This window comes from Lithobates pipiens, unplaced genomic scaffold (genome assembly GCF_037356315.1).
Source record: "Lithobates pipiens isolate NorthernLeopardFrog02 unplaced genomic scaffold, aLitPip1_a1.2 Scaffold_13, whole genome shotgun sequence".
NCBI classification, from domain to species: domain Eukaryota; kingdom Metazoa; phylum Chordata; class Amphibia; order Anura; family Ranidae; genus Lithobates; species Lithobates pipiens.
The window spans coordinates 279,428,577-279,449,740 of record NW_027507718.1 but is presented as its reverse complement, the minus strand read 5'-3'; the positions used below and the strand labels follow the sequence as shown (position 1 = coordinate 279,449,740).

General features: G+C 44.9%; 1 protein-coding gene across 1 annotated transcript in view; it reads left to right on the top strand.

The window, feature by feature from the left end:
* Positions 1-13,272, top strand: part of INTS12 (integrator complex subunit 12) — a 47,661-nt gene extending 34,389 nt beyond the window's left edge. The window contains exon 7 of the mRNA XM_077476669.1: positions 11,790-13,272. Within this exon, the coding sequence (XP_077332795.1) occupies positions 11,790-12,377 (588 nt within the window). The 3' untranslated portion in view covers positions 12,378-13,272. The remainder of the gene's footprint in view (positions 1-11,789) is intronic.
* The last annotated feature ends 7,892 nt before the right edge of the window (positions 13,273-21,164 follow it).

Genomic DNA, 21,164 nt, shown 5'->3' with positions numbered 1-21,164 from the left:
TACAGAGAGGAGCTGTGTCGGTCGGTGAATATAAGAGAAAATAGGATTTTTGTACTCACTGTAAAATCCTTTTCTCTGTAATTCACCGACCGACACAGCACCCACCCCTCCTTTTTTTACGTTCTACTGCTTGTTGACGTACTGAGTCTGCTGGGGGCAGTAGGGAGGGTTGTTAGCACAGGGTCCGCCCCCTGGGCGGAACTCAAAGTTCTGTGTATTGTGTTACAATTTTGCCTAGTTCTCCTAGTGGCAGGCTAACAAACCCATTTAGTTACAAAGAGGAGCTGTGTCGGTCGGTGAATTACAGAGAAAAGGATTTTACGGTGAGTACAAAAATCCTATTTTACCCACAAATAGAGATTTCTTTTGGTGGTATTTGATCACCCCTGCGGTTTTTATTTTTTGTGCTATAAACAAAAAAGTGCGACCATTTTGAAAAAACGCATTATTTTTTACTTTTTGCTATAATAAATATCCCCCAAAAATATATAAAAACATTTTTTTTCCTCAGTTTAGGCTGATACATATTCTTCTACATATTTTTGGTAAAAAAAAAACGCAATAATCGATTATTGATTGGTTTACGCAAAATTTATAGCGTTTACAATATAGCGGATAGTTTTATGGCATTTTTATTAAATTTTTTTTTTTTTTTTTACCAGTAATGGTGGCAATCAGCGATTTTTTTATTGTGACTACGACATTATGGCGGACACATCGGATATTTTTGACACATTTTTGGCACCATTGTCATTTATACAGCAGTCGGTGCTATACAAATGCACTGATTCCTGTGTAAATGACACTGGCAGTGAAGGGGTTAACCAGGGGGTGACAGTGTAGGGGTTAAGTGTGTCCTAGGGGCGTGTTACTAACTGTGGGGGCCTGGGCTGTGTGCTGGTGAACACTGATCAGTGTCACTTGTTGCTAGGCAGAACGGGGTGATGCTGTTTACAACGGCATCTCCCCGTTCTCCTTCCCTGTGAGACCCGCGACCGGACACACGGGGGTCCCGACTGGCATGCGTGCGTGCCGCTGGTGGCAAATTCAAGTAGACGTACCTGTACACCAGTTTCCCTGCCTGTGCCATTCGTACATCGTCGTGCGACGGTAGGGAACTGGTTAACAGTACCCACCGTGAAGGGTAAAGATTGGGTCTGTTGGTTTTACCATAGAAAACCCTGCAGCGGCAAAGGCAGGTGGAGTTTTCTAAGAAATGTTTTAATTTTCTTGTGAATGTCTCCTTTTAGAATTGTAAATGTTGTCATGCATATGTGTCACCCCTGGGGGCTGTATGGAGAAAAAAGGACTGTAAAGAGTTTTTTTTTCCTGAACCATTTTAGGCTTGGAACAAAAAATCTATGCCTTAATCTCATCCCAGAGTAAGACTAAGCCTAATAGTTCCCCTGTCCATTACCCAGGACCCTCAAACTGAGGAACAGGGGGTGAGAGATGACGTTTTTCTCTCAGGGGACCAGGAAGAGGCCGATGACTACTCTTCTGAAGAGTCTAATATGGAAGGATCGGGTTCACAATAAAGGTTGTTGGTACAATCTCTCACTGAATTGGTCTGCTCCACATTTTTGCTGCCAGTAGCGGAGTCAGTCGATTAGCCCACTTCTTGTTTGGGTTCACTAAAGCCTCCCCAGCCTAGTCATGCTTTTTCTATCCATTCATTACTGCAGTCCTTAAAAGACCAGTTTAAAGAGGTGCTCAAGATTATTCCTGATCAGCAGGCCCAAGATTTGGCCGAGATATCAGAGGCAATATGTTTTACAGTAGACGCTATTAACCACTTCCCACCCGGCCAATGCACATATATGGCCGGGTGGGAGCCGTCTACTCCTGATAGGACGTTCAGGAACGTCCATCAGAAGGAGCGGGATCGCGCGCGTAGCGGCGCGATCCCGATGCGCCCGTGTCACCCGGACACGGCGCATCTCAGATTGGCAGGAGGGCTCTGTGATTGGCCCTCCTGATCACATGACGGCCGTGTCCAATCACGGCCGTCATGTGATGTAAACAAACAGCTGGTTGCTAGGCAATCGGCTCCTCCTCTCCTCACACAGAAGTCATCGCTGAGGAGAGGAGAGCAGATCGCTGCAGCCAGCTGATGATCAGTGAGTATGAGCTGTTTTTTACAGCTTTTTACAAACTGATCACCAGTCTAGTGTACACACAAATCACCACACAGTGAATGAATGAATGAATGAATGAAATACTTATATAGCGCACAATGCGAACTGAATCGCCACACAGTATAAACACAATGTCCCCACACATGTCCCCAAAACATACATGTCCCCAAATAATAAAAACACATGTCCCTAATAATAGAAACATGTCCCCCACATATGTCCCACTAAAATCACATGTCCCAATGATTATCTGCACACATATGTACGTGATCACCTGCACACATATGTACATGATCATTTGCGTACATATGTCCGTGATCACACAAACCAACTATTATACACTTAACGGAATTTTTTTTACCAAAAACATGTAGCAGAATACATTATGGCTTAAATTTATGACAAAATTTGATTTTATTGGATTTCTTTTAAAATAGAAAAAAGAAAATATTGTTTTTTTTTTCCAAATTTCCGCTTTTTTGCGCTTATATCGCAAAAAATAAAAAACGGAGTCGTGAATAAATACCACCAAAATAAAGCTCTATATGTGCGAACAAAATGATAAAAATTTCATTTGGGTACAGTGTAGCACGACCGCGCAATTGTCATTGAAAGTGCTAGAGCGCTGAAAGCTGAAAATTGGGCTGGGAAGGAAGGGGGCGAAAGTGCCCTGTATTGAAGTGGTTAAAGATTATATTCTCCAAGCCTCATGGCTTATGCTCATGCTGGTACATGTGCGTAGAGTTCTATGGTTGAACAATTGGTCAGCCGAAGCGCCATGTAAAAAGCTCTTGGCTAGTTTTCCATTTCATGGTGAACGGTTGTTCTGGATAAATACATAAAAAAAAATTCTAATGGAAAAAGTTCCCTTTTAACAGTTAAGAAGAAGTTTAAGTGTTTTTCTTTTAAACAAGCTTCTTCTCCAGTGCCAGGGTCATCTGCCAGGCAGTCACGATGGCTTCCACTGTAAAATTCAAGAGGTAAACCTCAGGGTCAACCCCAGGGTCAAAAAAGGCCCTAGGGGAGGAAACCCACTAAACAAAATACTAAAACCTCCTTATGAAGGGGCGCCCCCGCTCACTCGAGTAGGGGGAAGACTTCTGCAGTTCTCAAGTGTCTGGCAGGAACAGTCTCGAGACAAATGGGTGGCTCTTTTTGCATAAAGTCAATCCGATCAGTGGTCTCCATTCTACAAGGTGGAGATCTGCTAGCATCAATTGACATCAAGGATGCTTATCTACATGTACCTATTTTCCCCGTTCACCAGAAATATCTATGCTTTGAGATAGAAAATCTTCATCTTCAGTTTGTAGCTCTGCCTTCAGTCTAGCTACTGCACCTCGAGTGTTTACAAAGGTTCTGGCTCCCCCTTTAGCCAGATTAAGGGCTCAGGTTATAACGATTCTAGCTTATTTAGACTATCTACTCTTGATAGATCAGTCAGTAGCCCGCTTAAACCAGAGTTGGGTCACCACAGTCAGCTACCTGGAATACCTAGGTTGGATTCTCAACCTAGAGAAATCCTCTTTAACACCATCAAGGAGATTGCAGTACTTACGTCTGATCTTAGATACAGCTCAGAAGAGGGTGTTTTTGCCCCAGGCAAAGATCAGTTCCATAAGGAAACTGATTCAGGTGGTCAAAGAAGAATCCTTCTATACGACTTTGCATGAGATTATTGGGAAAGATGGTATCTTCATTCGAGGCCATTTCTTATGCGCAGTTTCATTCGAGACTGCTGCAAAACAGTATCTTGTCAACTTGGAACAAGAAGGTCCAAGCTCTAGACTTCCCAATGCACTTATCCCCCAAAGTGCGTCAGAGCCACAGTTGGTGGTTGATATCTAAGAATCTTCAGAAAGCAAAGTCCTTCCTACCAGTTACCTGGAAGGTGGTGACAACAGATGCCAGCCTTCTGGGCTGGGGAACAGTCCTGAAAGAAGCATCTGTCCAAGGAAAACAGACTTTGCCCATCAATATTCTAGAGATTCAGGCAGCACGCCTGGCCTTGAAGGCCTGGTCGCTTAGATTACGGAATTGTCCTGTTTGGATTCAATCCGACAATGCCAAAACAGTGGCCTGTATCAATCACCAAGTGGGCACGAGAAGTCATGCGGCTCAGAGAGAGGTAAATCATATCCTATCCTGGGCAGAAGACATTTCTTGCCTATCGGCAGTCTTCATTCCAGGCATAGAGAGTTGGCAGGTGGACTACTTGAGTCGCCACCAGTTGTTCCCTGGAGAATGGTATCTTCACCCTGAGATTTTTCTGTCAATATGTCAAAGATGGGGTATTCCGGATGTGGCTCTGTTTGCGTACAGGTTCAGCCGGCCTCCAGAGTCATTAATTATGGAAGGCATATGTCTCCTGGTGTGAATCCAGGGGTTGGCACCTCAGGAAATATATCATATGTAGGATCCTTGAATTTCTACAGATGGGATTAGAAATAAAGCTGGCCTTGAGTACTATCAAAGGCCAGGTGTCGGCCTTATCTGTGTTTTTTCAACGACCACTTGCTTCACACTCTCTGGTTCATAGTTTTATTCAGGGGGTAACGCAGACAAAATATAAACAAGTGAGTAACACACTCCCAAACCAAATCCCATAGGGAGAGAGTCCAACATCCCCTTACGGCTTGATAAAATATAATAAAACATTCAGGTAAAAGTTTTCTAGTTTCTTACTCTACTTTGTCCGCTACATTGTAGACAGTAGGGGGTGTAAAAAATAAAACCTCAAAACTTCTAATAAGGACTCTACTATAAAAATGATTTCCTGTTACTCTCTGTAGATTCTCCACTCTGTACTTACAAACTACTTCTGAGAACACTTTTTACTGTGGCCTTTGCAGTAGCATTTGCCACTGGACATCCAGAAAACATGTCCATACAAACAAAATACATACTCGTAAGATCCTGACTTGGCATCTGGATATATCCTTTTGTTATCTCTGGAAGGGATGTTCAGCTTTTGGTAACACCTTTGGTAACAGGTAAAACAAGAAGTGGTATGTTATAAAAACAAACTGTGGTGATCCCTGGCTCTATCCCACGCTCATTTACTAAGGCAGCCATAACTGCTTGTGACTGATGACATGGTCCATGTGTCAAGCTGAAGGGAAAAGAGTGTTTGGCAGACATAAATGATCACCTTTTTCAAAGTCTTGTTTCGTAAGAAGTTGCCCTCTGTGGACCACTTGTGCTTCCCGTTCTGGGGTCCTTAAAGTTGAATTATTAATCCCAGCTATACTGGGCCAGAACTAGGGTGGAATCTGTGAGTTGCACAGACCCAGCAAGTGTCCGGGGCTGTAAATGCAGCATCCTTAGAGTCGCCTGGTCTGCTTCCATGTGTCAGTTTTACGGTTAGAATGGCTACCTCAGCAAGAACCTGGAAGGCTGAAAACAGCCGATCAAATTAACTTGGCGTGCTTGATTGATTTACCTGGCTTTTCAAATGCAACCAAAAGCTCTCTCTATCTCAACTATCTATATAAATATAATATACTCTTTTTATAGCTCACAGGCTTTGCTAAAACATGGAGCTCTGCTTCTTGAGCTGGGAAAAAGGATCCAATGACTCTGAATACAGAGTATCCTTCTGGGTGATAAACTGCATACTCAGTATAAAATCGGGAATAACACTACAAAAAAGTAAATACTCGGGTCTTCAGGGAGTGTGTCCTGCACTGGGCTCACAGCAGCTGATTCCCACATCATCAATTTAACACATGTGGTTTTTCTTTGTCTCCAGCCTCCTCCAATAGAGGCAATAAGATGGCTGTATTCTTCGCCACCTCCCGCAGTTAGTTGGGATCCCATGATTAAGTCTGGTATGACAAAACATGTCGGGGGCGTGGCTATCTGGCGAACATTATTGAGTTACTAGCTTGTGTATATGATGCTGGACGGAGGGGACGGAGGAAGCTGGCTAAGGCGCCCTAATCAAAACACGGACCTGCTGTGTGGGACCAGGCGGGACAGGCTTCCATTGTTATATTATATATATATATGTGTGTGTGTGTGTATATATATATATATATATATATATATATATATATATATATATATATATATATATATATATATATATATATATATATATATATATATATATATATATATATATATATATATACTTCTAATCAGAAGAGATCCAGGGATACAGGCTGTGATATTGGGATGCCCCATAGTGCTCATCTTCTAAGAGGAGTTAAAGTTTTATTAGCCAAGCACACGAGTGTAAGCCTTAATAGCTGGTGAGTGTACTCACAACGGGGGATTCACAATCACAGAAGGTGTGGTGAAGGAGCAAAATAGTTGTTTTGGACACTAACTATCACTTTCACGTGGACTACTTACAGTGGACTGTTTTAGAGTTTTTAAACTGTAATTGCCTATGGTGATGTAATTTCTAGCACATTTGTTTGATTGACTTATGCTGTGGGGTTTACGCTTTTTAAGTATAGATATATGTAAATTTATATATCTTTATTTACATAAAGTGGGTGGCATTTAGAGTGATGTACTTTTAGAATTTGTATTTTTGATTGCATATACACATGCAATTTTATATATTATTTCAAGTGTGGGATTATTTATAATTGAGGTAGATAGTGTGTGTTAATATTCACATAGTTATAGCGCTACGTGACATTATTTATTTGTTCATATAAAAAGAAACAATTTTGATGCACCTATTTGACAGAATTTTTATTTAACCACTTGAGATCCGCGCTATAGCCGAATGACGGCTACAGCGTGGACCTCCTTTGCCGGGACTACGTCTATTGACGTCGTCCCGTGCACGAGCGGCCTGCGCGCCCCCTGAGGGGCACGCGCGGCGCGCTCTGTGATCGGCGAGTCTATGAGACTCGCCTGATCACTGATCCGAGCAAGGGGTCGATCCCGACCCCTTATCACGTGATCAGCTGTCAGCCAATGACAGCTGATCATGTGATGCAACGGAGCCGGTAATCAGCTATTATTCCTCCTCGCGCTGACAGCGCGAGGAGAAAAAAAAAGAGCCGATCACCGGCGGCCGTGATCGGGACATCAGTTCCGATCACGGCCAGCCCTGCCAGTGCCCACCTGCCCCCTGCCAGTGCCACCTTAATAAAACATAAGTGCCCCCATCAGTGCCACCCAGCAGTGCCCACAGTGCCACCCAGCAGTGCCACCCACAGTGCCCACAATCTGCCTCAACAACGGTACTGCACCCCAGTGCCACATATCCGTGCCCATCAGTGTCATCTAGCAGTGCCGCCCATCATTGCCCAGCAGTGCCACCTATCAGTGCCCATCAGTCCCATCTATTGGTGGTACCCATCAGTGCCCCTTAGTGCCACCCATCCGTGCCGCCCATCTTTGCCCATCAGTGCCGTCTTATCTGTGCCCATCAGTACTGCCTTATCTGTGCCTATTGGTGCCACCTTATCTGTGCCTATTGGTGCCTCCTTAACTATGCCTATCAGTGCCCGCCAGTGCAGCCTATCAGCGCACTTCAATGAAGGAGAAAAATGACCTGTTTGCAAAATTTTAAAACTATTAAACATGATTTTTTATTTTTTTTTTGCATATTTTTTTTTGTTTGTTTAGCAAAAAATAAAACTCCCAACTGTAATTAAATACCACCAAAAGAAAGCTCTATTTGTGGGAAAAAAAATGATAAAAATTTCATTTGGGTACAGTGTTGTATGCCCGCGCAATTTTCATTCAAAGTGCATCAGCGCTGAAAGCTGAAAATTGGTCTGGGACTGAGGGGGGTTTAAGTGCCCAGTAAGCAAGTGGTTAAGTAGCAGCTGAGGTTTAGGATGGTAGGAACTGGACCGCTGTGGTGATACACTATTTGGAGGGATCGTGATTTGTGTATCCATATATATATATATATATATATATATATTTCGCTGCTTATTGCATCGGCATTTGGCCTCATCTGCCAATTCCATGAAGTATCTATCAGGTGACCAGCTTTTCAGGACCTACAAACTCCTATCAGTCTGTCCATTTTTTTTTTTTTTGCAGCTCACCCTCTAAGCCGTCAAGGGAGGGAAGTCGGGGAAGTTCTCTTTGGCAAGGCTACCAGTTACCGGCCAGGTTTTTCGGTGGTGTTTCAGACTTCCTGTCTCCTTCCCTTGGCACAGTTCTCTCTTACCACGCTTACAACTTCCCCTTCATTTGAATATATGGTCAAGCCAGGGTTGTGTGGTTATATTACTGTACCACAGTCATGGTGTCAGATCAAAGTAGTTGTCCTCCTCTGCAACTTTCCTTGGGTCTGCTCTTTCTCCATCTTCTCACTACATACAGTTTGTTCTCATGTCCAGGTTACTTACCAAACCAGACTTGTATCCTAAACCCCTTTTTCTGAATATTCATCTGGTTCGGAGGCAACATTTGTAGGTCCCGCATAGGGGGTCCCTTCTTTTCACCAGGTTTTTGGGGCGCTGGTGTTCCCCCGTTTCAGCATCTACATACATAACTCCTCTGTAGTCAACCGGGCATTCGCATTTACTGGACTAATGGTTGTTGCTGGCCCTTCTTTGTAGCTTTCACATAACACCTACTTTGTGTCTCTTTTTGCCCTCTCTAAGACCCCATTCACACCTGAGCGTTTTGTAGCCCTACGCCTGAAGCTACAAAACGCTGGAGGGGAAAAAATACATTATTCTCAATGAAGATGGTTCACATCTCCACTCCAAGTCGCCTGAAACCCTACGCCTGAAGCTCAAACAAGTTCCGGACCCTTTTTTGTCGCGCGAATCGGGCTGATTTGGGCGTTTTCATTCCCATAAAAACTAATGGAAACACTCGATTCGAGCGTTTAGCGTGACAACGAGCGTTTCTATGGGCGTTTTGACGCTGTATCTGCTCAATGCTTAACATTGGTGACCTTTTGCCCTGCACAAATTCGCGACAAAACGTGGCAAAAAACGCAGCGAATCGCGGCAAAAAACGCTGCAAATCGCGGTAAAAAACGCGGCAAAAAACGCTTGAAAAAGCTACGCTCAGGTGTGAATGCAGCCTAGGCATACTGACCAGCCAGGCCAAGGCACACCTCATGTCTTGGTAGTTAGGGTTATCGTATCTCCGAGTGAAGACTCTGACTACAAATGTAGTATACCACGTAACTCCCACAAACCTTCATCAACTCCATTGGTAAGGGGGGTAGTTTACAGGTACAGAGCTTGGAGTGTGTGGTATCCTGTCTCTTTATACCGGAGTACTGCAAGGGATTAAAGAGGAAGTAAACCCTGATGAGTTTACTTCCTCTTTTTTTCCCTGCAAAGGTAAAGCATAATGGACTACTATGCATCGCATAGTAGCCCATTATGTGTCACTTACCTGACACAGGAGCCAGCGAAGTCCCGCTGTCCCCTGTAGTCCACGCATCCATCTTGCTTGTGGCGTCTCGCAGCTCCGCCGCTGTCATTCGGCGAAGCCGCGATGACGTCACTCCCGCGCATGCGCACGGGAGTCGACAAATGCGGCAGCTCCATTCTTGGAACTGCCGCGTTCAGTGCGCCTCTGCGCCGCTGTCTACGGCGCGTGCGCCGCTGTCTACGGCGCATGCGCCGTAGACAGCGGTGCCCGTTTTCGGGCAAATATCTCCTAAACCATATAGGTTTAGGAGATATTGCTTGGACCTACAGGTAAGCCTTAATCTAGGCTTACCTGTAGGTCAAAGTGGTTTGTAAGGGTTTACAACCACTTTAAGGGAGGATTTGGTATACAGGGATTGGATGGGTTTTTGTTTATAAACAACATTCTATTTGGTACTATTTGGTAATTGTCAATGTTAAAAACGTCAATATAATTTTCGTGTGTGTGTGTGTGTGTGTGTGTGTGTGTGTATGTATGTACATATGTATATATATGTGTATGTATATGTATATGTATATATGTATATGTATATATATATATATATATGTATATGTATATATATATATATATATATATATATATATATATATTTCAGTGATATAAACGTGCATGCTTATTTAAATCATGAAGTGTCCTATCAGTAAGTAGCCAAGCTGTATATACATAGTTTTCCGAACTGTGCATGGTCACTGTGGTCCTTCAATTTCATATTTTTCGTTCGTTATTAATGCTGTTTAAACCAGACACAATTTGTCAAAGGATCAATGAACCATCTGGCAAGCACTGTTTTGTTTAGAAAGAGATAATGGCAGACAAAGCTAGATTATGTGCGCTGAGTAAACATTTTTGTATTTTCATTGTCAATATTATTTTATTTCCCAGAGAGAGCGTTCCCTTCTTTCATCTAAATTATTGTTGGATACCTGTGTTGGAAATGATTGATACATCTGTGTGGTAAAAATGAGGTGGACAGTGCGAAGCACAACAAGTATTGCCTGGGTGCTGGTGTTAAAAAATAAAATAAAGTAATATTCTGTAAATCTCTGCATTGCATGCAAATTTCTCTGTTTTTGTTTCTTTGAAAATTAAGTAATGGGAAATTCCTGTTGGTCCTGACAGAAATCTAGTGAGTGCCTAACTTCCTGTAGTGAGATGATGATACTGCCTCTGCTGCACTGAAATCTCAAGCAGTTTTGCCCAGTTCTCCTCTGATGGGCTTCTTACATATTCAGTGCAGTAGGTGGTCAGCACACTACAGGAAGTTAGGCGCTTGCTGGATTTTTCTGCCAGTTCAGTAGGTATTTTCCTGTCTTTAACATTTAAAGAGATAGCACATGGGGAGCTATGCATGCATTGCAGAGATCTACTGCATATGATTTTTTTTTCTAATAATTTGCCTAGACATACACTTTAAACCAGGGGTGTTAAACTCAATTTCATTGTGGGCCACATCAGCATTATGGATGCCCAGAGCACCCCAATCCCCTTACATCAGATGTCAAGAGCCCTCCCTTACACCACAGTGCACCCCCCCCACCACCCTTCCCTTGTGCTGGTGCCAGGAAGAAGCTGGGGCAGAGCTGGGAAGCAAAACCTGCAGGGCCTGGAGGAGGACCAGAGGAGGGCTGAAGTCTGATGCTGGAGTCGGCTAATGCAGAGACCAGGGGAGGGGCGGAGAAAACTGGGTGCAGCGGCTGCACAAAGAGGAATGGGATCTGTTGGAGAAGTTCTGTCCTCCTCTCTGCTGCTGACTGTTGAGAGGTGGGAAGGTGAGGGGGAGGTCGAATAGAGACGAGCCTCTCCACAGCCGCACAGAGAAGTGCAGGATCTGGCAGATAAGTCCTTGCATTATCTCTGCTGCCAAATGCTGAGGCAAGGTGGTACCGGAGATGAGGGGGTGGCGCAGCTGCAGGAGAGGTGCGAGGGGCACATTAAATGACCTGGTGACCAGACTCGCTCAGCAAGCCTTGCATTTGTCAAATGTGCTTTAAACTGTCAGGCTGGAAAATTTCAGCCGGTCTCTAAGTGCAGAGAGCCTCACATGTTATGCTTAACAGCAGGAATCCTTGTTTTTATATGCACCAAGGAGCATAGGTGTTGCCAAATGAAAGAATAGATGGGCTTGATCTTCACAAATGAACAAGGAACATCAAGCAAGCCCAAGCTTGGGGATATACAGTATATATGTTTCAATTGTTAATTTAGTGTAATAATGTATAAGGACTGATTTCTGGTCATTTTCTCTAACACATCTGTTGTCTCTTTATGTAGGTCTCATCTGCAACCTCTGGGAATTCCTCCAATTCTGGGTCATCATCTTCTGCTGCAAGTGGTCTTACTGGCTGGGCAGCATTCGGAGCCAAGACTGCCAGTGCAGTGCCAGTAACCTCAAAGCTTGGAAGCTCAGCACAGACTACCAGTGGTAAACCTCCCACTTTATCTGCAGGTCAGAAAACATTGGGTTCAACTGGCCCAGCACCTATAAAGTCAGGCTCTGCATCTAAACCAGGATCAGGCAGCAGCAACACAAGCTCTTTACCACTAAAGCCTCTACCGCCACTTGTTCTGGGAAAGACCAGCCTTAGTCGTTCTATGAGTAGCGACAATGTCAGCAAAACAGGCCTGCCTAGTCCAAGCATTAGTTCATCTGGAAACAATATGAGCAATCAGATGGGCAGTAATAATGGAGGAGGAAGCTCTGCAGGAAGCAGTGGGAGCTCTAGTAGCAAGGCAACTGTCGATCCCAGCACACAGCAGTCTGCAGCCAAGGGTCCTACTTCCCAGGATTTACAGTTAACCGCCATGAAGCGGCTTCAGATGGTGAAAAAGAAAGCTGCCCAGAAGAAACTAAAGAAGTGATCCCCTATACTACTGAACATAGGGTTGCTGTGTGTAAAATTGTGAGCAGCATTACAGAAGCACTCAAATATACCATGGGGCCTACTGCGATTATATATTCTTCCTATTGAGTATATAATTAGAAAGGCTTTTGTTACTTAAAGTGGTATTAAAGGCTTGTGGGTTTTTTGTTTTTTTTTTGTTTCTTTTTTTTGAGAACAAACATGTCGTCATACTTCCCTGCGTTGTGCAGTGGTTTTAGACAGAGTAGCCCGAGCCTCCTCTTTGCAGGTCCACCACTTGCGCTCCTGCCCCCCACCTTCTGCAAAGTGCCCCCACTGCAAGCAGCATGCTATGAGTGTTAGGTCTATTCACACACAGACCTGTGGCTCGGCTCTGCCCCCCCCCCCCCTCTCCTTTATTGGCTCACTGGCTGTGATTAACAGCAGTGGGAAACAATGGCTCCTGCTGCTGTGCCAGTCAGTGAGGAGGGAGAGTTCCCAGAGAGGCAAGGCTCTCAAGCATATCACTGGATCAAGATAGGGCTCAGGAAAGTATTGTGGGGGCTGCTGCACAGAGGAGGTTTTTTACCTTAATGCATGAAAGTAAAAAAAATTGAGCCTTTAGAACCACTTTAAGGCTTATTTGCAGGTTATATTTTTTAAAATATATGAAAATCTGTTGACCTCATTTAGTAAGGTATCAGAAATAAGAACTGCCTATGCTGTTCCCAAAAACAACCAAGTTGAAAACTGCAGTGGAGCATTGGCGATTGAACATTTGATTCTGATTGGTTTGGATTGATAATACAAACAGAAATACATTCTAGGTCTATTTCATGATGCTAACATCTCAAAGGAAAGCTGTTTTCTGTTGTAAGGATCTGTAACATGCATTAAAACCACTTTTTGTATAACCTGTTTTCATCCTTATTTCAAATGCAGCTACTAAACAAAACTAATACAATTCAAGTTCTTCTTTCACCTTAGTTCATCGACGGAAACAGCGCTTCCTTAATCTTGACCATTTGGGTTATATCGCCTCTACAGGAGTAGGACTAGGCAGAACATAAAACTTGGCTACGCCCCATGGGCCGTCCTTAGTCAGTGTGTAACCCCTTCCTTGCTCTAGGTATTCAGTTTTTTTTCTGTCCAGTCAGGAGTAAGGACCTAGCTCCTTGCTATGATCTTTTTGGTTCTAGCAATTTTAAATTTTTTTCCTTCTTCCATGCATCTTTTTTATTTATTTATTTATTTATCTTTTCTCCTGGGAGATCTACAATCAACTGCTGGGCTGGGTAATCTAAAACCAGCGGTCTCTCCAGTCCAGCTAGCAAGCACGTGCAGTCCGCAGCTACACGCTAGGTTGGCTGCAACATATATTCAACGGACGGAGGCTGGCCATATGCATAAACATCTTGCAGGGTCTCATATGACCTAGCTTTGGTCCGAGTCGCAGCTTCCCCCTTGCCGACATCCCCCCACTTCGGTGGCGAGGGTCCTGTCTGGAGTGATACCCAACATCGTGGAAGGGTAAGTACAGTTCCCCCTCTCATCCTGTACTTGGGGCGGGGTGGACGCTGGTACTCTCCAGGGATGGTCAGACCTGCCTGCAAGATCTCTCCTCCCATCTCTCAGTTAAGCTGGGTTTCCCCCTATTTCCCCTCCATCCCCCTTTTGTGAGTGTTCCCTGAGGTGGGACCCCATATGCTGCTGTGTTTACTGCCTTACTAGGTGGGCCTGCAGTGCTTGGAGTGTGGTGGGGTCCCAGTGGAGGTTCCCACCATCTCCCCTCCATCCCCCCTCTATGGACTCTGGGAACGATTTGGCAGCATTCCGTGGCAATTTTCCCTTAGTCTGGCTTGGTCCTTGGCCGGCGGCCATGTTTATGTAGTCAGTGATGTCACGGTGGCCATTTTCCCTTAGTCTGGCTTGGCCCGCGGCCGTGTTGGTGTAGTCCGTGATGTCATAGGGGTCATTATACCTTAGTCTGGCATAATGCTGGAGACGGACAGCTTTGCATAGACAGGCCGAGCTGGTCACATGATCTTCAGAGCTTCCGGGCCCCTCCTCTTCCTCCTAGGATACTTATTAAGACGCATGGCATGCTGAGTGCTCTGATCCAGTGTTCTCCAGTCTGGTGTGGTGAGTCCCTGGGGTCCCTTCTGTTTATCAGCAAGCACCTTCGTAGAGGTCTATAGCAGTGCCAAAAACTCCTTTTTGTGCTGCAGGGGGGCTCATTTATTCATGGAGCCTCAGGGTTGTATCTCCCCCACTGATCCCCTCATGGGGCCCCTGGTCCCACAAAGCCTCGGCTCCCTATTAATGCTCTGACGGCGGTCCAAGAATCCTTAGTATCCCAGGTGGAAGTGACGTGCAGGCAAAGGCCTGGCAGGAAGCATCCTCCACCTTCTCCTGCTCAGTCAATCTCATCTGACTCTGATGCTGCAGTGTCCCATCCAGTGGGACTTGATACCATGCTCCCTGATCCATCCCACACTGACAATGACTCCTCAATGGTTGCAGGAGCTAAGGAAAAAATGCTGATGGTCGCACTTGTTACTGCAGTGCAGGAGACTTTAAAAGTTGAGAAAGTGACCATGGATGTGGCTGTCCCTTTTGGCACACACACGGCAACTCATGCTGCTAAGGTGTTTGTTTATCTTCCATATTTTGACAAGTTTATCTATAAGGAGTGGGAGCAACCTTTTGTGGTCCCTAAATGTTTTACAGTACATTACCCCTTTGAGGAATCGCTTTTAAAGAAGTGGACCAGTCCACCAGTAGTGGACCCTCCGGTTCCAGGTTGAGTAAAGCAACCATGATTCCAGTAGAGGATTCCCTGTCCTTTAAAGACCCAACCGATAGGAAAGCGAAGTCTGTGGCAGGTTCGGCAATGCGACCAGTCCTCTCTGGTGTCTTAGACTTTAACCGAATGGGCCAAGCTTTTGCACCAAGGTCTGGGGAATGAGCAGGTTCCTGCTGCTTGTGTTGATCTGGCGGACAAGTTGGTCCAAGGGCTGTAGTTTACATGTGATGCATCTCCCATGCTGTCCAAATTATCCGTTGTAGTTAAACGTGTGATATGGTTTAAGAGCTGGTCGGTAGACCAAGCTTTTAAGAAAGCTCTCATTGATCTGCCCTTATAAGATGATCGCCTGTTTGGGGCTACCCTGGATGACATCCTGGCACAGTCTAAAGAAGGGAAGGGGCCTCGCAAACGCGGGCCTTCGTTCTCAGCCCATAAGAAATTATTTTGGGCTCCCGGGACTGCAGACAAGGGAAACTGATCTCTCAAGTGTTCCTCGTGAGGTTCCAAGCAATCTTGGTCTGGTAAGCCTAGAGCTGGCTTCTCCAGTGTGCAGATAAGACCCCTTCAGCTTGAAGGTCCGCCCTCACCCATAATTGTGGGGGGACCTCTTCGCTGGTTTCCAGCTTTGTGGGCCTCCTTCGTGAGCATGAAGGGGATCCACAAATTGATCTTTTTGGGGGTACCAAAGAAGTGGGCAGAGTGTCTGTTTCTGGGGGCCCTGAGTCTCCTTGTGTGGATATGATTTCTGCAAAAGTTCGGATGACGTTTGAACTACCCAAAGTCCCCTCTATCCCCGTCCAAGAAATGTAATTACCTGGATCTGACTCTGGATTTAATACTGACCAGGGTAGTATTTGCGCACAGCTGCAGGCATCACCATGGTATAACCCCTTCAAGCCTTGATGGCAAATCTGCACACGGTCAGCACGAAGGGGTTAAATACACTAACCCTAATTTTAACCTTGACCCTAATCCTAACCCTGACACTGACATAGATGAAACCATGCTCTAGCTATTTTATCTTTTATTTTTAAATATTAATTTCTACACTTTTGTATGTTTACATTTTTTTCTTTTGGCAGGGAGAAAAAGATAAAATGCATCTTTCTCACCATTCAGAGGAGAAAAAGAAAAAATAGGAGTGGGCTGTACAGTCCCTGATCACTGTGGTAGCCAATAAGATGCTACTGTATCACAGCGATCAGGTGATTAGGAACCAGGCCTCCCAGTTCCCAGTCGTTAAAATACAAGACACAGGGCTCTCGATAAGAGACCGATCTCTGTGCTGGGAGCATGTTCCCAGCACAAACGCATATATGCAGCCTCTCAGCAGAAGACCCACTTCAGAGAGGTGCATGTACAGTATGTGTACAAGTGGCAGCACAAGGTTAAAAATATCACGCGGGGAAGGTTCTACGGCTTCTGGAGCATCTACCTCTTCAAGACATGCAGCACCATCTTAAATTGCAGGCTTCAACTCCAACTTACAAACCTAAGTTCAGCCCTTCCTTTTGGTGTAAGGCTTGGTTCACAAGGCCTCTAAGGCTTTCAATCAACCAAAATCTGCCTAAGGACAGTCATATTTGCAGAATGCTTTGAACTATCTTATGTCCCAACTCATCCTCTCGGCTTTCTGCCAACGTCCACAAGATGTTCCAGGCTTTCAGTTGGGCGATCAGCTTCCAAAATCTGCTGCCCAACCTTCTCTCTAGAAGATCCTGATCCTGGATATATCCCGAGCAAAGGTTTTCCTTCTAGAGAAGAAAATACTTTCTATCTGAGCTCTCGCTTAGAAACTGAGATCAAAGACATCCCTCTGTTAGATTCTCAATGAGTGCTCTAGGCCTCATGGTAGCCTCCTTGAAGGCTGTTCCTTTTGCTCAATTTCATTCAAGACTTCTCCCCTACAACATCTTGTTAACCTTGAACAAGTATGCTCTATTTCTTGACCTACCCATTGTCCAGTCCAGCAAGGAATTCTGTCTTAACAATGGGGATTCCTTTCTTTCCTCATCACTTTAAAGTGATAACAACATATGCCAGTCTTTCAGATTGCAGAGGAGTGTTCCAGTCACTCATGGTCCAGGAAACATGGTAATTGGTGGAAGCCAAGCTCCCCGTCAACATCCTGGAGCTCAGAACAATAGGGATAGCTCTGCAACACTGGTCTCCCCTTCTGCAAGGACACTCAACCAGGGCACAGTCAGACAATTCCACAGCTGTGGCCTACATCAACCACCAAAGGGGTACCAGGAGTCATGCAACCTTGAAGGAAGCAAGCCAGATCATTTCATGGATAGTCACTGTCCAGCGACTCTAGGATTAGACAACCGGAAAGTGGAGGTCCTTGGCCACTACTGCCTAGCTCAAGGGTAATGGGCTCCTCACCGTAACATCTTCAAACTGTTATGTCAGAGATGAGGGACTCTGGATGAGGAGAGTTGCCCATCCTTTTCATTCATTGCTTGGGGACATAGCTGGGTCTATGAATACACTCATTCTGTGTCCTGTACGATACAAGAAAGATGAGGTGGATTTTGGCTTACTTGTTAATTCCATATCTTGCAGTGCAGTACAGGGTAACCTCCCTTCTTTTCCTTGATTATTCTGCATTTCTTGCTACAAAACTGAGGACACATGACGTGGAACAGAGTTATATAGGAGATTCCAGAGAGCATATCCTTAAAAGCTTTGCAAGCTTCCTCCTGAAGGTGTAATGCTCAAAGAGTCTCAGAAAACTCATCCTGTGTCCTGTACTTTACTATAAAATATAGACTTTACAGGTAAGGCAAATTACTATTTTTCTTCTATTTACCCCTAAACACAAATTCATTTTCTTCAGTCATAGGCATGCAGTGCAACACCAGTCAGCTGGGTGCTATACAGGTCCAGGGCCATAGTTTATCTATCCCTGTAGACTGCTTAGGGGTATGCTCCCAGGGAGTATGAAGTTCTGAATGGGGCTTGGTTGACCAAAAATACTCTTAGCTAACTAGGAGACATTGCAAACATTGGTGGTAAGTCGGGGGTTCTGACCTATTAAGAATTCAGTGTGATGTTGCTCCAATCCCTGAAGGGTTAACTTGTGCAATCAATTTATTTAAATGCTTCCTTTTGTAAACTGAATGTCAGAGTGAGAGCAATAATTCTAGCACCAGACCTCCTATTTAACTCTAAACTAGAAACCTGTAAAGCTTTTTAAAGCATCTCCTATGGAGATTTTTTAGGTTACATAGTTTTGTTGCCACTCCATAGGCATGCGCAATTTTAAAGCCTGACAAAGGTACCTATTTACCTAGCGTAGCATCATCTTTTATACTTTACTAAACAATTGGGTATTATATTGTGTTTGTGTACACTAAAGCCTGGTACACATGGGCCAAATACTGGCCGATATAGTTGATAGTTGCAAAAACCTCTTGGATGGGTACCTAGGTGAACACAGTATACAGGGATATGGGAAATTATGTTTTACATGAACACACACCCATGCCCACACCCAAATGCTGAACTGGATGGACTGGTGTTTTTGTTCAACCTTACCAACTATGTAATTTTTGGCCTGTGTGCATCCAATTGGTGCATGCAGCTAATGGTTGTCAGCGCTGACCAGTGTGTTCTGGCAATAGCTCAGCAGGGAGATCGCTGTGCTAACATAAGATAATTAGTACAGCGCCTCCTTTTTTTTCGTTCGGCCTGCTGGGTTGAATGGAGAAAAAACTAAGACCCCTTTCACACCAGGGCGTTTTGCAGGCGCTATAGCGTTAGAAATAGCGCCTGCAAAACGCCCTAAAGAAGCTGCACCATTGTGTGCAGTGTGAAAGCCCAGAGGTCTTTCACACTACAGCGGTGCGCTGGCAGGACGTCGGGAAAAAGTCCTGCCAGCAGCTTCTTTGGAGCGGTGAAGGAGCGGTGTGTTTAACGCTCCTCCCACCGCTGCTGCCCATTGAAATCAATGGGGCAGCGCTGTAATGCCGCCGGCAAAACGCCGCTATTGCGGCTTATTGCAGGCAGTTTTAACCCTTTCGCGGCCGCTAGCGGGGGGTAAAAGCGCCCCGCTAGCGGCCGAAATGCGCCGCAAATCCGGCGGTAAAACGCCGCTAAAAATAGCGGCGTTTTACCGCCGACGCAAGGTGCGGTGTGGTGTGAAAGGGGTCTAATAGTGTGTACCAGGCTTAAAATTCATTAAAGTGTCCTGAAAATTTACGTTTGATAAACCTCTGCAAATATCATGTGACCTAAAAATATTGCAACAACCACCATTTTTTTTCTCCAGGGTTTTTGCTTTCAGGAAATCTATAATATTTGGGGATCTAAGTAATTATCTAGTTCTAAAAAAAATGCATTTTTTTTACATTGGCCTTGGCAGCAAGTGGTTAATGTTTATCATCGAAAACACCACCACATTTAATCACATAAATATACCTGGGCACGCCTGAGTGGACCTATACACTCCTATTCATGTATGCACAATACAGGATGCTACTGGCAACAATTTACCCAGAACCAGCATTGTGGAATGTGCAATATGCACTATATAAACAGGGCTCTTCAAGTTTAATACTTTACTGACTGAGAAAGGTCCTACTTTATTAATAGAAACGCCCAAAAGCCTGGCACATAAAACTGTACCATAGCAACAAATTAAACCAGGCATTTTTAATTAGGAAATACATTTGATCATTTTAATGTATATTTACATAAAAACATTGACACAATACAGAGGCGTAGCTTGAAGCTTGTGGTCCCTGATGCAAAAGTTTAACCTGGGCCCCCCACTACCACCCACCACTTACACCATGTGTGCAGATACACCCACCACACGCCAAGATACTCAAAGTGGTTTAAGAGTTTACAGTTCCTCCTTACATTAGAGGACAGAGATCACTGCTGGAGAATTAGAGGACAGGGACCCCTGGCGAGTCATTTGACAGAGCTCCTTTCCCATTCCAGCACTGTAAACAGCTCCCCCCCCCCCACAATACACGGGGCTGAAATCACATTCCACAGTCTATCGGCCTTCACAGGGTGTATCTGGCTTTTATGTTGCCGCTCTAACCTGTGAAATCCCCTGGTCGGAACGGCAGTGTAGTTGCAGTAGACAGATACCCCTTTGCAGATCGAGGCTGACTGGCTGTGTTGTAAAGGAATGTGATTTCAGACCTGCGGAGGAGGAACAGTATAGAGTGCTGTGCTGGGAAAGAAGCTTGACAGCTGGAATAGCATCTAGAGTGGAGGGGGTGGTCAGGGGGCTTTGGGGGGGGGACTTAGATTTAGGGGGGCAAAGCCATGTGACATGAAATCTGGAGCCTGCAGCCCCTCAGGAGGTGTTAGGGGATTCGTTTTAGCAATTTCCAAAGGTTTCTCTGTCAGTGTTGGCAGGGGAAGGCCACCTCCCGGAGGTGTGTCTCTTTTTCCCAGTTGTCAGGGAAGTGGGTTAAGTGGACATCCCCGGGTGGGTACAGAGAATCCCAGCTAGTGACTATAAGACACTGAGTGGTGTCTTACCTCACCAGTGACATTGGTCCCATCGTAGCTACAGGACAGCACTCTCCCCCTCTTGACTCTCTGAGCTTGGTTACCATTTAATGTTGCCAGTACATAGCACAGACACTTCTCCATCCTGGGCTGTTCTCACCCCATGTTCCTTTCCATTCAGGAAATTGCTCACAGCTTTTCCCCAGCCAATAACAGAGGGGTGTGGACTGTGGAAGGCAAAGTGGAAGCCCAGTATGGGAGCGTGGCTATGGGACCCTAGGGCAGATCAGAGCTGGGCTTTCTGGAGGATATGATAATATGACAGGGGGGCTGCAGGGGCCCCCTGGAGCTAGGGGCAGGGTTGCGATTGTGACCTCTGCAACCCCTTATGCTATGCCCATGACACAATATGTATGGAGGGTGGTGGTGTTAGTTTTTAATGATAATATTTTAAACTTTGGAGAAATAAAAAATATATTTTGTATCTCATTTAAAAAAATAAAAAACATGGACACAATG